Source organism: Psammomys obesus, unplaced genomic scaffold (assembly GCF_907164565.1).
Source record: "Psammomys obesus unplaced genomic scaffold, mPsaObe1.curated_primary_1811, whole genome shotgun sequence".
NCBI classification, from domain to species: domain Eukaryota; kingdom Metazoa; phylum Chordata; class Mammalia; order Rodentia; family Muridae; genus Psammomys; species Psammomys obesus.
In genome coordinates this window covers 6,918,322-6,933,139 of record NW_026585643.1, presented here as the reverse complement: position 1 = coordinate 6,933,139, position 14,818 = coordinate 6,918,322, and the positions used below count along the sequence as shown (strand labels likewise).

The 14,818-nt window shown below is 40.4% G+C and overlaps 1 protein-coding gene across 1 annotated transcript in view; it reads right to left on the bottom strand.

Annotated features, from left to right (window-relative positions):
• The window catches only part of Sacs (sacsin molecular chaperone), a 43,085-nt gene that overhangs the window by 14,008 nt on the left and 14,259 nt on the right, over positions 1–14,818 (bottom strand). Inside the window, exons 5-7 of the mRNA XM_055617381.1 lie at positions 14,393–14,539; positions 11,353–12,850; positions 10,404–10,495 (exon numbers count right to left, since the gene is read on the bottom strand). Of these exons, the coding sequence (XP_055473356.1) occupies positions 10,404–10,495; positions 11,353–12,850; positions 14,393–14,539 (1,737 nt within the window). The remainder of the gene's footprint in view (positions 1–10,403; positions 10,496–11,352; positions 12,851–14,392; positions 14,540–14,818) is intronic.

Sequence of the window (14,818 nt, the reverse complement as noted above, 5' to 3'; positions counted from 1 at the left end):
GAATAACTCAAGTAATGTTTTAAAAATTAAATTGTTAGCAATACAATCAATGTAGTTTCTTTGGGTTATAGAACAAATTAAATTATATTTTATAATAATGTTTCTTAAAGTACTTACTGAATAGAACTAGCTATAACTGAATATCTAAGTCGTAAGTAAAGCAAAGATACAATGTTAAATAGATAAAAATGTGAAAAGTTTAATTTTTTAATTCAATCAGAAGCATCTTAAATGTGTGCATGTGTGTCCACACAAGCTGCCACATCACATGCATTCTGTAGATAATGCTATCCAATATCCTTGCATAACATTTGGCAATTTATGAACATATACTTACCTTTAGAAAAATTACTTGCTATGAATATATAAATTCAAGACACACACACCTCACATATAGCATGCAACTAACACATCAGTCATGCGCTACTGGAAAAACAGTAGGAAATAAAGGAGAGAGAAAATGTCGAAAGGCACAAATCCAAGGACATTAAGTTGATCCAAGCTTTATTCCTGAGTTCTAGCTCCTCTGTACTAAAGACAATTACCTTTAACCCTGAAATATAAATGTTCACACAGGCTTCTCCCTGCCTTCCATTATGAGGCCACTAAAGCACTTCTACGAGGATAAGCGAAACAAATGCTAGGCCCTTTAATAAATGACTTGTGGGCTTTGTGGCTTTCTCAATTATCACCAATATCAAAACAGTTAACTATGCTTCTGAAAAAGTGTTCCTAGGACAGCAAACTAATAACAGGTGTAGCCAACTTTAACTCAGGAAGAATTCCTGTGCCTACGTTTGGTTGGCCATCCATGATTCCATCCCTTAGATACTGGAAACAATGTCAATATAACCAGTCTGTATGCAGAGACTGTTCTGTTTTTGTTTCCATTTATTCAAGTCTATGCTCCTTGCTAACCTTGAAAAGAAATGCAGCATGATCAGAAAGTATTTATCAGCTGGTGTAAAAATTCACTTAACAATGATGTTTTGAGTGAACCCTCCAGAGGTGCAGCCCAGTGGACAATGCTAATTTAAGGAGCTGAGTACATGGGAGGTCTTTTTGCTTTTTGGATACTCAGTGGCAATAGCAGCTTTTTAAAAAAGATTTATTTATTTATTTTACGTGTTTGACTGCTCTATCTGCATGTATACCTACAGACCAGAAATGGGCATCAGACCCCAGTAATAGATGGTTGTGAGCTACCATGTGGTTGCTGGGAATTGAACTCAGGACCTCTGAAAGAACAGACAGTGCTCTTAACCACTGAGCAATCTCTCCAGCCTGGCAATAGCAGCTTTGATGGCTGGTGAGTTCTAATAATGCACCACTGCATAGAAGATTCAAGTCTCTGTAAATACACGTGAACAGCAAAAGTCCAACCAAATGATGCACTGTATGTCAGTCACATCGGTTTTTCTTTTTGTTTTAAAATTTTTAGTATTACATTTACATCCCAATGGTAGCATCCTCCCTCCTCCCCTCCTAGTCACATCTTAAAAACAAAGAAAACAAAACAAAACAAAAAACCAACAACAACAAAAAAGAATGAAGAAAAAGAAGACCAATGTGGGAAGGAAAGGAAAGGAAAAGGCAGCCTCGTACCTGCAGTCAGGACTGCCCTAGCATCCAAGCCTGTGGTGCAATAGACTCTGGGCCTTCCAGAAGCTTCTGATTCTAGCTGCAGTGGCCCAACTGCTTCCCAGAATGCCTGCACTGATGCTTCCACGGACATCTTTGCCCTTGGCTGTTGTTCTTCTTGTGACATGGGGCACTGACTACAGGTCTCATGCAAGCTAGGCAAAACCCCTACCCCTGAGCTAGATGCCAGCCTTCTTTTTTTTATTCTTCATAGATTCTTACTAAGTTGCTCAGATTGGCCTTGAGCTCAATTTGTAGTTCAGGTTGGTCTTGAACTTACAATCTTCCCGCCTTAGCCTCAGGAGTAGCTGATGTTACAGACCTCCACTCTCAGGCTTGGCTTGGACTTGAATAGATCTCAAACAGCAATAGAGACGTAGTAACTAAAAATGGTACAGGCCCCAGAGCAGGCATTAACAGGGTAGATACTATACCAAGACTGCTCCTTTTCTCACTACACTTTCCCAATACAGGCACTACTGATAATGCACTGAATACTTTTAATATAAAGTAGAACCCAAATTGAATGTTTATAGAAATTATCACTCTACTAATGACTTAGTTTCTAATTTCATATATGTATAACCTGCTTCAAAGAATATGTGTAAAAACAATTTGTATAAACCAAATCCTGCATCCTTTAAATTTCCAAGTAAAACATGAACTTTGGAAAATAATAATAAAGGTATTTATTAAAACAAAACAAAAAGAGTGGGCAATCAACAAAATGACATGCTCAGCTTTGTAAGATTAGCTGACTGTCCCTAATGAAAGCAGACAGCCACTTTATGTTCCTTATAGCTAGGACAGGGGTTTCCTACTCCCACCAGGGTCATCGCTGGGCTACAGTCCTAACAGCTCTTAGACCGTACTCCCCTCCTTCATTCCTCCTCTGAGCATGTGTGTGCCTGACAGAAGCAGTCATGCCACACCCTCCTATTTAAGCAGTGTAAAATACAAATTTCACATGTGTCTCGCTTGAGATTAAATAATTATGAAATTAAAGTTTCCAAGTCATTTAAATATGCTTTTTAAAACAGTATTTGCAATAACTATATTAGTAGTTTCCTCTCTCCTTTAAAAGTTATTTCCAGCAGGGGAAAAAAAAAAGTGGTTTACATAATTTCTAGCTACTTAGGTTAAAAACAAAACAACAACACAAGATTCAACACACCAACAAATGACAATAAAAATAATCAAATAACTCAGGTTCCAAATGAACACAACATTCAGTAGTGATCCTACCTGAGTATCCCCAGAGAAGCTGCTGTGCTAGAATACAATTAAATCCATGCTTAGAGAGGCTGGAATGTTCAGTATTTCACAAGCTTACTCTGCATTTTAAGGAAATGCTGTCTGAAGACTCTCCACACAGCATTATACAAAAGAAAGGACATAAACAAAGCTCCCAACAGTATATGCATTTAAGATGTAAAGATCTGTTCTGATGCAAATTAACCGTAAACTATGTCAGAACTGAGGCCTAGTTCAAGCAGCAAAGAAGGGGAGTGTGGCACTGTGCTCACAGCAACCTGAACACTGACCACGCACGGGCTTTTTCACAGGCTCAGGATAGAGTCAGAGGTCTAGAGAAGAACTGAGAAAAGGAGAAAAGAATTTTTGTAAGTACCTTAAGATCCACACAAAATAAACTTACACTTACTTCTCAGTTTATGATACAGAAAGGATGAATTTATCAAACAATCCTACTGCTTGCTTACGATAGCCAACAATCACAAAGTTCTAGGAATTGCCCCCATGGACACCTAACCCTTCTATGCCTCAGGCATGTCATTTATTCCATCAAGCAGGCCGCGGCATCCTTGTGGAATATGTTTGTGCACTGGGGTCCCTTGGACTCAATTTCAGAGCTAAGACAGAGCCTTATCAGAAAATTACCTCATCAGAGCATTTGTCAATCAGGCAATACTAAGTACTAGAGTGCTAGAAATAAACACCTAAACATGTTCTCATACCTTGCCTGTATCAGATGAGGAAGGCAGATCAGAGAAATGATTACAAGTGTCTACACAAGTGCAGGTGTGTGGTGCTATGTTGAGTCCAGTGTTATAAAAGCATGCGTAGGTTGCATGAAACAAGAGACAAAGGGGGTTATGCACAGGGGGAGAAAAATCAGATTCCTGCATCTACTGGAGAAAAATAAATACTCTTTATGTATGAGAATGAACACAAAGAAAGAAAAACAAAACAAAACAAAACCAAGGAAGGAGATGGGTAACAGCAAGCACTCATTTAGCATTCCTGTGTACCAGATGCTCAGAATAAAATAAAACCAGGTCATAAAAAAGCCTCATGGACAATGCCAAGGACTCTGGCTTTTTTATATAAGAAAAACAAGAAGCCTTTCAAAGATTTTTGCTAAAGGGTGGGAAAAATGTTTTAGAAGGGTAAGTTCTCATAATGCTGGTTAACTACAGAAGAAAGAATAGCTGTGAGAGATGCAAGGTTAGGCCTACATTTCAGGGAGATGGCAGGACCTGGATAAGGGTGAAAGTAGGCTTTGTACAGACTTTTCCTGTACATTGTCCTTTTCTCCAACAAGTAATTATGGGTGTGGCAGTCTCAAACATCTCCACATCACAAACAGTATTCGACATTGTCAAATACAGCTATCTGTATCTGTATGCCAGAGACTGGTAATTTAAAATGAAACATTTTCTGAAGATACATACATATGAGGCTGTCATCGCTTCAATAGTGTATATCCTGATAAAGTTGTGTCAAAGTCATCACTGAAAACATGCTGTCCCGAGACACGCAGGAGTCTTTTCCCTATGTGTTCCAGCCAGAATACACAACACCCTCCCTGATAATCGTGCCACCCAACTCAGCAGGCCCAGCCCATTTTCAGCATCTGACCAAATGCCCATTGCATGAATGACATATTGGTTCATACCTGTATCCTCCTGCAGCCGTGGTTTTTTTCATCTATTTACTAATTTCATTTGGCACAATACTTGGTATATACAGGAAACTGAATCATCTAAGGACAACTTTTGAGTCACTAATTGTAACAGAGAATGTAATCTTATCTAATAAAATAAAAGCCTGAAAATTAAGAAACATGTAAATAGGATCCTGATGCCACTCCATTAGGAGTCTGTCTCACTTAACTGCTGATTTTTTTTCTAGTCGCTTCATCTAAAACCCATTTATTTACTGGCAGAATTTTCTAACTATTCACCTCTCACCTAACTTCGGATATTCACCCATTTACTCGTGTAATTTAAACCACAAATAATATAATTTACAAATAAAAATGAGAAAGACGGAAAACAGAATTGTGGCTCCGACTCTGCATTGAGCAGTTCCTTGCCCCTTTCCGGTAGAGATGGCGACAGAGGCTCATCACAATCTAAGGGTTGTGGAGAGCTAACAGCTGAAGATACTCATCATAGATGAGGTCTCCTACCTGGGGAAGGAAGAAGAAACTAAGACAAGGCCTTAGACTTGACGCCCACTACCAAATCCACCATGAAAGCATCCAGGGCCAGACAGCGCCATATGCTATTACCCACAGACCTCTCAGGGCCTGTAGAATCACATGTACTGTGCGGCTCAAGAGCTGACTCCAGCACCGTCTCCCATATTTGTTCAATAATGACAGCACAAAGACTATCTATGCACTAGGAAGCATTCTAGGAAGGACAGGCCAGAAGTTCACTTTGGCGTTCGGGGCCAGGCCTGCTAAAGTGAGAGCCAGCACAGGCAAAACACAGAAGTCTCAGCAGGCCTTCCCAACACTGGGCAGAGCTCTGTAGAACATTAGGACATGCCTCACTGCCAGCCTTACAGCAAGACTTCTTCCCCAGGTATTTTTTTTTTTTTTACTTATATGTTAATATCTAGTTCTCTGTGGTTACCAGATGCTGGAAGACTGGAACGTGTGGGTCAGATAGATAGAGACTGGTCAATTGGTATTGTTACAGATCAGATTAAGAAGTTCTGGCTACCGAAATAGTATTTTGCAATCACAGACATTCAGAACTGCAGGTGATCAGTATCACTGAAAGTTCAGTCAGAGAAAACCATCTAACTGTACAGTAGGGTAACTCTACGCAATAATAACACCCTGTATGTCTCAAAAGCTAGAAGATTCCCCAACAAGAAATGAAAAATACTTAAGAAGACAGGTTCAGGGTTAACCTGACTTGAATATCATATAGTGTGAATATAACACACATTACCCCATAAATATGCAAAATTTTATGTATCACTTAAAAGATGAATTAAAAGTAAGTTAGGAGCTGGAGATGTAGCTCAGTGGTAAAGCCACTTACCCAGCATGCATGAAGCCTTGAGTTCAATCCCCAGGACCAGAAAGAGAAGTTAATGGACAAAGTGAAGGATGAAAATAAGTCTTGTAAGCAAAATAAAAGCTAAGAAGGTAAGTACAGATAGGAGAAAATATTCACTTAGGTTAAAAAAAATGACTCAGCATGGACCTTAAAATAGGCATTGTGTTACACAGCGGGGATAAATCTGACCACTCTCACTGCTCTCCTGAAATTAGGAAGCATTCAGGCTCATGAGCGTGTGCACTTTCAAGACTAGGAAAGAAGGGACCCTAAATGGAGTGAGGCCACTGAGATAGCATTTTGCAATCACAGACATTCAGAACCGCAGGTGATCACTATCATTGAAAGTCCAGTTGTAGAAAACCATCTAACTCATATCAGCAAGCCAAGGTCCTCCAGGATGTAATCAGAATCCATGGACAACCCAAAGCAGCTGAGTGTCCTGTTCACATGAAGAGCGAGTGCCACAGCAAGGGGTTAATTCCAAAAGTGAAGTGAATGTCACAAGAAAGTATGAGATGTACAATACAACAGTAGCAGACCTATAAGACAAAAGGACAAATACAGAAAATTCCTAGGGCCCAATAGACAGAACTTACAGCTGCAGAACAAAGATGACAACCAATGGTTCACTGTGGAGTAAATTCCAAGGACAGCAGCAGCATTTTTAATGGGGTCACACAAAAGGGGAACCAAAAAGAGAGAGAGAGAGGGTTATGGCTGACATTTTGAAAACACTGATTGAAATACTTACGGAATTCCAAGTTAAAGTGACCACAACAGCTTTCACACGCAGGCAGTGATGTGCCAGGCGCTGGACGGGACCAACATTTCTATCCATACTATCTGGTCCTCAGAGAAATGCCAACTATGTGTCATTACAGTAACACTGTTCAGTAGCCTGCCTTGCTCTGACTATGCAAATTAGGATCACACTCAATAGCTACACAGTGAAAGCTGCTAAATTCTTCACAACCTTCACAACCATAAAGCACTCCTTCCTTTCAAGTAAGTAGATTCTATACCCTTACAGAAGATGTCCGTGAAAAAATAGAGGCTCGGAGAATGTGAGCTTTTGCTCAAAGTCACAGCGAAGAAAAGAAAAGAGGTTTGGGGACAGACTTGTATAACTATTGCTCTACACTAATTCTTGACTATGGGGTATTACAAAGGTTATTAATACATGAATAAGTAACAAAGACAAAAAGAAAAAAACAAAGTAAAGAAAAAATAGTTAGATAAAGGAGCCTCCAAGCTAACCTATACTTAGGGAGTAAATTGCAATATACAGAGTCACAAATAACTCTGAGACATGGGCAGAAAAGTACGAGTACACCAAGAAAATAATGCTGCCAGAGGTGTAAAAGGCTCCAAGAGGAAATGAACAGTGGTATCACATCTTCTGGACACCAGACAAGAGAAAAACACAGAAATTATTCACAGGATCCAGGCCAGATAACAGGAGAGAATGACAGTGGAGCCTGTTGGCAGTGACAGTCAATGCTGGAAGTAGTAGGACTCTAAGCTGGAAAACAACAGAAAGCAATGCAGAAAATAAAGTCCAAGCTTTGCTTTTTTTCTCTGAAATGCAAGGTGTAAAAATTTGTTTAATTGCCAGTGAAAAGGGACCAGTAGAAGTAAACACTGGTATCCCAGAAGCAGAAAGACACACATGGTATATACTCACTTATAAGTGGATATTAGACATATAATATAGGATAAACATACTAAAATCTGTCCACCTGAAGAAGCTAAGCAAGGAGGACCCTGGGTAAGATAATCAATCTTCATTCAGAAAGGCAAATGGGATGGACATCGGAAGAGGGAGAAAAGAGGGAACAGGACAGGAGCCTACCATAGAGGGCCTCTGAAAGACTCTACCCAATAGGGTATCAAAGCAGATGCTGAGGCTCATAACCAAACTTTGGGCATAGTGCAGGGAATCTTATGAAAGAAGTGGGAGATAGAAAGACCTGGAGGGAACAGGAGATCCACAAGGAGAGCAACAGAACCAAGAAACCTGGGCCCAGGGGTCTTTTCTGAGACTGATACTCCAACCAAGGACCATATACGGAGATAACCTAGAACCCCTGCACAGATGTAGCCCATGGCAGCTCAGTCTCCAAGTGGTTTCCCTAGTAAAGGGAACAGGACTATCTCTGACATGAACTCAGTGGCTAGCTCTTTGATCACCTCCCCCTGATGGGAGAGCATCCTTGCTAGGCCACAGAGGAGGACATTGCAGTCAGTCCTGATGAGACCTGATAGGCTAGGGTCAGATGGAAGGGGAGGAAGACCTCCTCTGTCAGTGGACTGAAGGATGGTCATGGGAAGAGAAAAGGAAGGGAGGGTGGGATTGGGAAGGAATGAGGGAGGGGGCTATGGTCGTGATACAAAGTGAATAAACTGTAATTAATATAAAAAATTAAAATTAAAAAAGAAGTAAACACTAAAAATATGAACAGCAATTTAAGATTAAGCAAAGGCGTCACCATCCTTGAAAGCAAAGAATGTTCAGGCATTGTTACATATGTGTGATGTTTCCAACCCGTGAAGCAACCTGTAGCCTGCTCTGTATCACAAAATATCTGTCCAGTTCGGAACCAAAGCAGTACTGCTGCCGGCTTCCTACCCTTCGCACTCTGAGTGATTTCGGCTGATCTGCAAATCCTGGTCCATCTTAGATGCTACCTGCCTCCACAGAAAATACTCTTTTTAAAAGAGTGATACTGAAACAATACAGCAATGAGAAAGCATGGTCTGCAGTTCCATGCGGTGAATGATGGGGTGAACCTCACCAGTTACTAGTAAGAGAAGCCATGGTAAAACAAATGGTTGCATATTTTATGGGAACAATAACTAGCAAAGTTGATGTGTGCTGTCAAATGCCAGGACCACAGTCCTCCGAGCATTCGGCTCTAGGGCGGGAACTTCTCGTTCCCTGGTCGAGGTTACGGGCATGTGCTCAGTGCACAACTGCAACACCGACTTTTAATGTTGCACTTACTTTTTATTGTGCGTGTGTGTGTGTGTGTGTGTGTGTGTGTGTGTGTGTGTGTGTGTATGAGGACAACCTCAGGTGTTGTTCCTCACGGTGTTTGTTTTCTTTTGTTTTGTTTTTTGAGTCAGACTGTCTCTGGTTGTGGCAAGCCCTGGGAGCCTACCTGCCCCACCTCCCCAGGGATAGAATTACAAACATACATCTCCATGCCAGCTTTGTTTGTTTGAATGAGTTCTGGGGAGCTCTTCCTGATTGCAAGGCAAACACTTTGCAGACAAGTATCACCCTAGCCCCAGGTTTTTAAATAAGAATATAATACAACTTGACATAAAAAGGAAAAGAGGGAGGGAGGGAGTAGGTAGAAGTGAGAGAGGGAATCCAGGTTTAAATACCTCAAAAGACCTTCTTGAAAAGAAAAATTCACAATAAATGGGCCATCTGGATACAGAAAACCAGTATTGCTGTGACTCTCACAGGCACAAAATCTTACGGCAGGAAATATTTACAGGTTCATATTTTGGTCTCATTTTTAATTCCAACCTCATTTCTCTGACAAATTCCAAATCTTTTCATGCATATTTTAATGAATAAAGATGTACAATGATTGCCAACTTTTCCTTGAGAAGAAAAGATCATGTGTTGTCTGAGAACTATCACAAAGACTAAGCTCCTGGGTGAAACAAATTCTGTAATCTAGGGGCAAATATCTAACTTGGGAAAAGTCCAGACAATAAGTCTATAAGTGATGGGGTGTTTGCAGAAGTTGAAAGATAGAATTAAAGTCAGAGTAATCTTCCCTCCAGATTATTGTTATTTCCCAAAAATCATTCCTCCAAAAGGGCATCCATGGCTTTCTTAGGTCTCCCTAGTCCCCTTTTCTGGCAGTGTCTTGGAGTTAGATGGGAACACATTTCTTGGAAGTTGATCACTTTTGGTAGCTAATATGATCACCCAGAATAACAACCCATAACTGGGTCAGAATGTGGTACCACAGACAAGAGAGACAGGAAGAAGATCTGATCACCTGTACTCATCTGAAAGCCCTGGACCTGACCTTCTTCTCTTATCTGTGATATTTAACTAACAATCACTTCCATCATTATTGCACATGCTGTAAGATCTGAAGCCAGGAGAATGAAAAGAACTAGCAAGCACTGGAAAAAACAAAAACGCACTGTGAAGTCGAAGATATACTTCCTGCAAATGCCCACCACCAAGAGCTACTGTACAAGGTTCTCAATGACATTGCCTTTGGATTCTTGTTAGATGCTAGAATGGCTCCTGACACATCATAAAATGAATAGTTCTCCTAGCTTGAGTCATATGAATTCAGATTTACGGGTCTAAAATGGATAGCTACTATAAATAACTATCCATTATTAAAGCTGTTTATATTTTTATAAAGAGGGTTATTTAAGAAAAGCACTGAATGGCTATAATACCTCGGGTCTGGGCAGCTTCTTTTAAAGCAGCTAGAAGGTGAGGCTTCAAGTTCTCCAAAATAAGTCTTGCTTCAAGACCTGGGAAAAGGGACCTAGAACGTGAGAGGTGCACAGCAGTTACAATTCTAACAATTCTAAGGTTAAAAAAGTCCACCATATAATTTCAAGCCAATTAAACCTGTGATTTCATTTTACGTAAATTATAGTGTACCCATCAAACTACAACATTACCTAGGCTTTGCTTTAAATATGAGGGCATCATACACCATGTAAATTCAAAAACAGTCTAAATACCTAACAATAAATTAATTTTATTCCATTAAATGTCAATATACCCTCAGCTATAAAAACCTAGTTGCTAAAGCCAAATATGATGAGGCACACCTGTAACATGATGTAAATATGATGATAACACCTTTGGTGTTTGGGAGGCTGAAGGAAGAAAACTGTGCTTTCCAGGTTAGTTGGACTACACAAGACACCCTGTCTTAAAAGCACAAAGAAATAGTTATTTAACATACTATTTTAATTTAAATTTCATCAAAGTAATTCTACTGACTAATCTTACCTCTATTAGCACCTTATAAAAATTGTTTTCAGTGTTATGACTGAAAATAGCTAGCAGAATAATTGGTTTTTTTTGTTTTTTTTTTTTTTTTTTTTTTTTGAGACAAAGTATTACTCTGTTGTCTTGGAACTCCAGGTTCAAGTGGTCCTCCTACCTCAGCCTCCCAAACAGCTGGGACTATAGGCACAAGCAACACAGCCAGCTTTTCTCAGTCTTTTTATGGACAAATGCCAGAATGTATCTTCATTTTAAAATATAAGAAGTATTTTTTAACATTTCAGGAAAAGCACAATCTACCCAGACACCTGGTGGATCCGGCAGTAAAGGAATGGCCAGGACAGCCCCCTACATCAACCAGTGTCTAAGCCACACAGTATGTACCTTGGGAACTCTTCTGAGGTGATGTAAACAACATCTTGATCAGAGACAGATGAGGAGAAGGGGACAAAAGCCCCACTCTGTAAAGGCAACAGCTCAAGCCCAAGCAGCTCACTGTAGGCTTGGTCAGAAAGCACAAATTCTAGAAGATGAAGCTTCTCTTCAGCACTGCCCAGGTGTGCACACTTCCTCAGTACCTGCCGCACCCACGCAGGGGTCACCTTCCTCACAGGAGTCACACTGGAGGTGGCAGAGGCCGCACTGAGCTGAACAGCAGCAGCCAGGTTCCCTGGAACCTTGGCAATCTGCTTCCCTGAGCTCTGGAGGTAGTTGAGCACAGATTGTGTGGATTCTAAACTTCCATCAAGTTCTGAGAAGTACACCTGCTCCAGCTTTACCCACTCACCACTAATTGAGTAAATCACAGCATGCTGAAACAGTTCACTGAACAGGGGCCCCAACACTGGCTGCCAGTGGGCCTTGACCTTGCTGGCCTCAGGCCAGAGTCTGTAGATGGCGTCAACTGACAAGGGGAAATCAGAGCTCTTCTCTGTTTCCAGGCGTTTTATTGAATCTAGGATCAGAGTAGCATAAGCTTTGGGAACAACATTCACAATAAGAAATTCATTCCACAAGGCCGCAGGGTCTCTCCATTGGTCCAGCTCTCTCCATTTGATGCTCCTGCGGTTGTCCGTCAGGCCAAAGAAGCCACTGATATGGACTGGAAGCCCTGTTCTGCTTTCCTCACCAGGAGGCAAAGGAAGAAAACAAAATGCTTTTCCTGAGAAATCAGATATTGCTCCATTTTCTTCATCATCCCTGCCTGATAAAGGCATGGCTAGTCCAATGATTGGGACAAATTTCAATTCATCAGCCAAAGAATCCAGTTTACTACTCATGCCTCGCCCACCCACACTGTTACACACCAACCAAGATGTCTTCTGGGCATCCTTCGTACTCTCATCCTCTAGAACTATGTTTAGATGATATGTAACACAGGTCACGCTGTTGCTTGGGATCTTTTTACAATAGTTACTTATAGCCGTTCCCAGAATCTTGATAGAATTTGGCCGTTCGTGTTTCAGGGTCTTATTCTCACTAGCAGTCACTCTAAATACCAGTTTTTCCGTCCCATCGGCCTCTCGGACATGTAAAGACACTGCCTGCACACTCTTCAGGAAGAGCAACACTGTGTCCGCATCTGCTCTGAAGGACTCAAACAACTCCAGAACCTTCTGCTTAGTGTACAGATTGCTGCTAAGCTGCGAAGGCTGTAGGCGAAGAGGGAAACGGAAAAATGTCCCTGGAAAGCTGCCATTTGTAAACGTTTCCTTGGTGCTTCCAAAAACGCCAATGAAAGGTGCAAATTGATCCGGAAGCTCATTTATTTCTTTGCTGTCATCTTTGAGATTCCAACATTGGCCTGATTCATGGGGGCCAAAGAGTGTTTGATGAGGATCTAGCATGCCTATCTGGTCACCGCTAAAGATACAAGGAACATCTGTAAAAATGAAAACCAAGGCGTGACCAACTCAGAAATCCAATGAACAATTATAACTGCAGCCATAATGAAATGATAAGTACCATCAAAGTATTACATAAGAAACAGTGTGACACAGAAGATTCTTCAAAAACAAGTAATTTACTATTTGAAAGTGATAAATAATGGTTCAAATTTGAGTCACTCTAATGAAAGCCAGTTATAGAAACTTCCATGATTTTTGTGGAAATTTGTGCTGTACCTTCACATGCTCATTAAGCGTAAAGATATAAACAGTAGCCAGGCGCGGTGGTGCATGCCTCTAAGTCCCGCACTCAGGGAGGCAGAGGCAGGTGAACCTGTGAGTTCAAGGCCAGCCTGGTCTACAAAACGAGTCCAGGATAGCTATGGCTATACAGAGAAACCCTGTCTTGAAAAAAAAAATATATATATATATATATACATATATATATATATACATATATATATATATATATAAACACTATTTAGATATTTAGACTCAGTGCTTAGTGCCATATAAGCACAGTTAGAAAGAAAAGAAAAGTAACCTATGCTCAAAATTAAAGATTCAACTGTCGACTATGACAACGCAGGTTGTCCCACTGACACATAACTCAGCAAGTACGGACCTCATGCTGAGTAAGAAATAAGCTTTCCTGGGGGAAGGACTCATATGGTGCACAGCTCCAGTTCTTAAAGATCCACATCTTAACCATATGGCCTCTAGACTGATGTCAACTGCTTCTTTTGTTCAACTAGAGACAGTGATATTTCAACACTGGCAGAACTAGATGTGTCAGATTTCTTATACTGAAAGAAACTTTTATCCATGCTGATGTTCAAAGGGCTTCCCATGGGTACTTCTGGCGTTTTTTGTCTCCCATGCAGACTTCAGACCCTAATCTCCATGTGCAATGTGACTCCAGTAAAGTCTGTCGCCTCTTTAATATCTGCAGTTGTCAAATGAAAGTACTATTATGACAATCACCAACTCCTAAAGTCTTACGTATCTTAAGTAGCTGATCTTATGTCCACTAAATCCATCAATTATATAATCTAGGATATCTTTGCCCCTAGACTCTTTACACAATGCTACATACCCTTCCTGAAATGGTCAGAGAGACTCTTGACATTGTAAAAGCATAACCTGTGGCTTTCTCAAATCTTCAAATTGTAAAAGAGCCTTCCAGCGAATGGCCCACATCAATGTGCTCACTGTCAGCTAGAGGATAAAATAACCCTGAGCTCACACACAAAGGGCAACTGACCTGCTCTAAGTTCCTGCATAATAGTCTCTACACTTACACACTCCTGAGCTGTGCTCCAACACTTACGAACCATTACCTGCAGCCCTGAAGGTAATCTTCCAAAAGGGATTTATGTGTAACAGCTACATTTTAGTATGTAACAATATAATTTTAATATTTAGCATAGTCAATGTTAAATAAAATATTAATGTTAATGTAAATTCAGTAGATTTACTAAAATTTACCTATAGTTTGGCTGACTCTAATCACCACTTGCCCACAGCCAATACTGTACCTGTTATATGGTAGACAGAATTAAACCCAATTCCAAATCTTCCAACCTTCAAGGGATCATCTTTTTTCCTGCTTCTTGCTATTTCTTGAATGCCATGCCAGTCCTCTGGGGTGAAAACTGCATTGTTGTACACATAGAGAGCTGACCCTGGGTGTTAAAATGCATAGGCAGATGCTCAGCAAGAAGTACACCAGAATGGTCAGCTCTGTTTCACGACTTTCATACACACACACACACACACACACACACACACACACACACACACTCAAAAACCTTATTTGATGAGAAAATAGACACAAGTGAATATAGCGACTAAATTCTGCATTATTCCGGTTGTCTTCACAATAAAATTAAAACCAAATTTGGTAAAAGCTAACAGCCAGAGAAATATACTGTTTTGTCAAAAGTCCTGAAAGAAGAAATTAA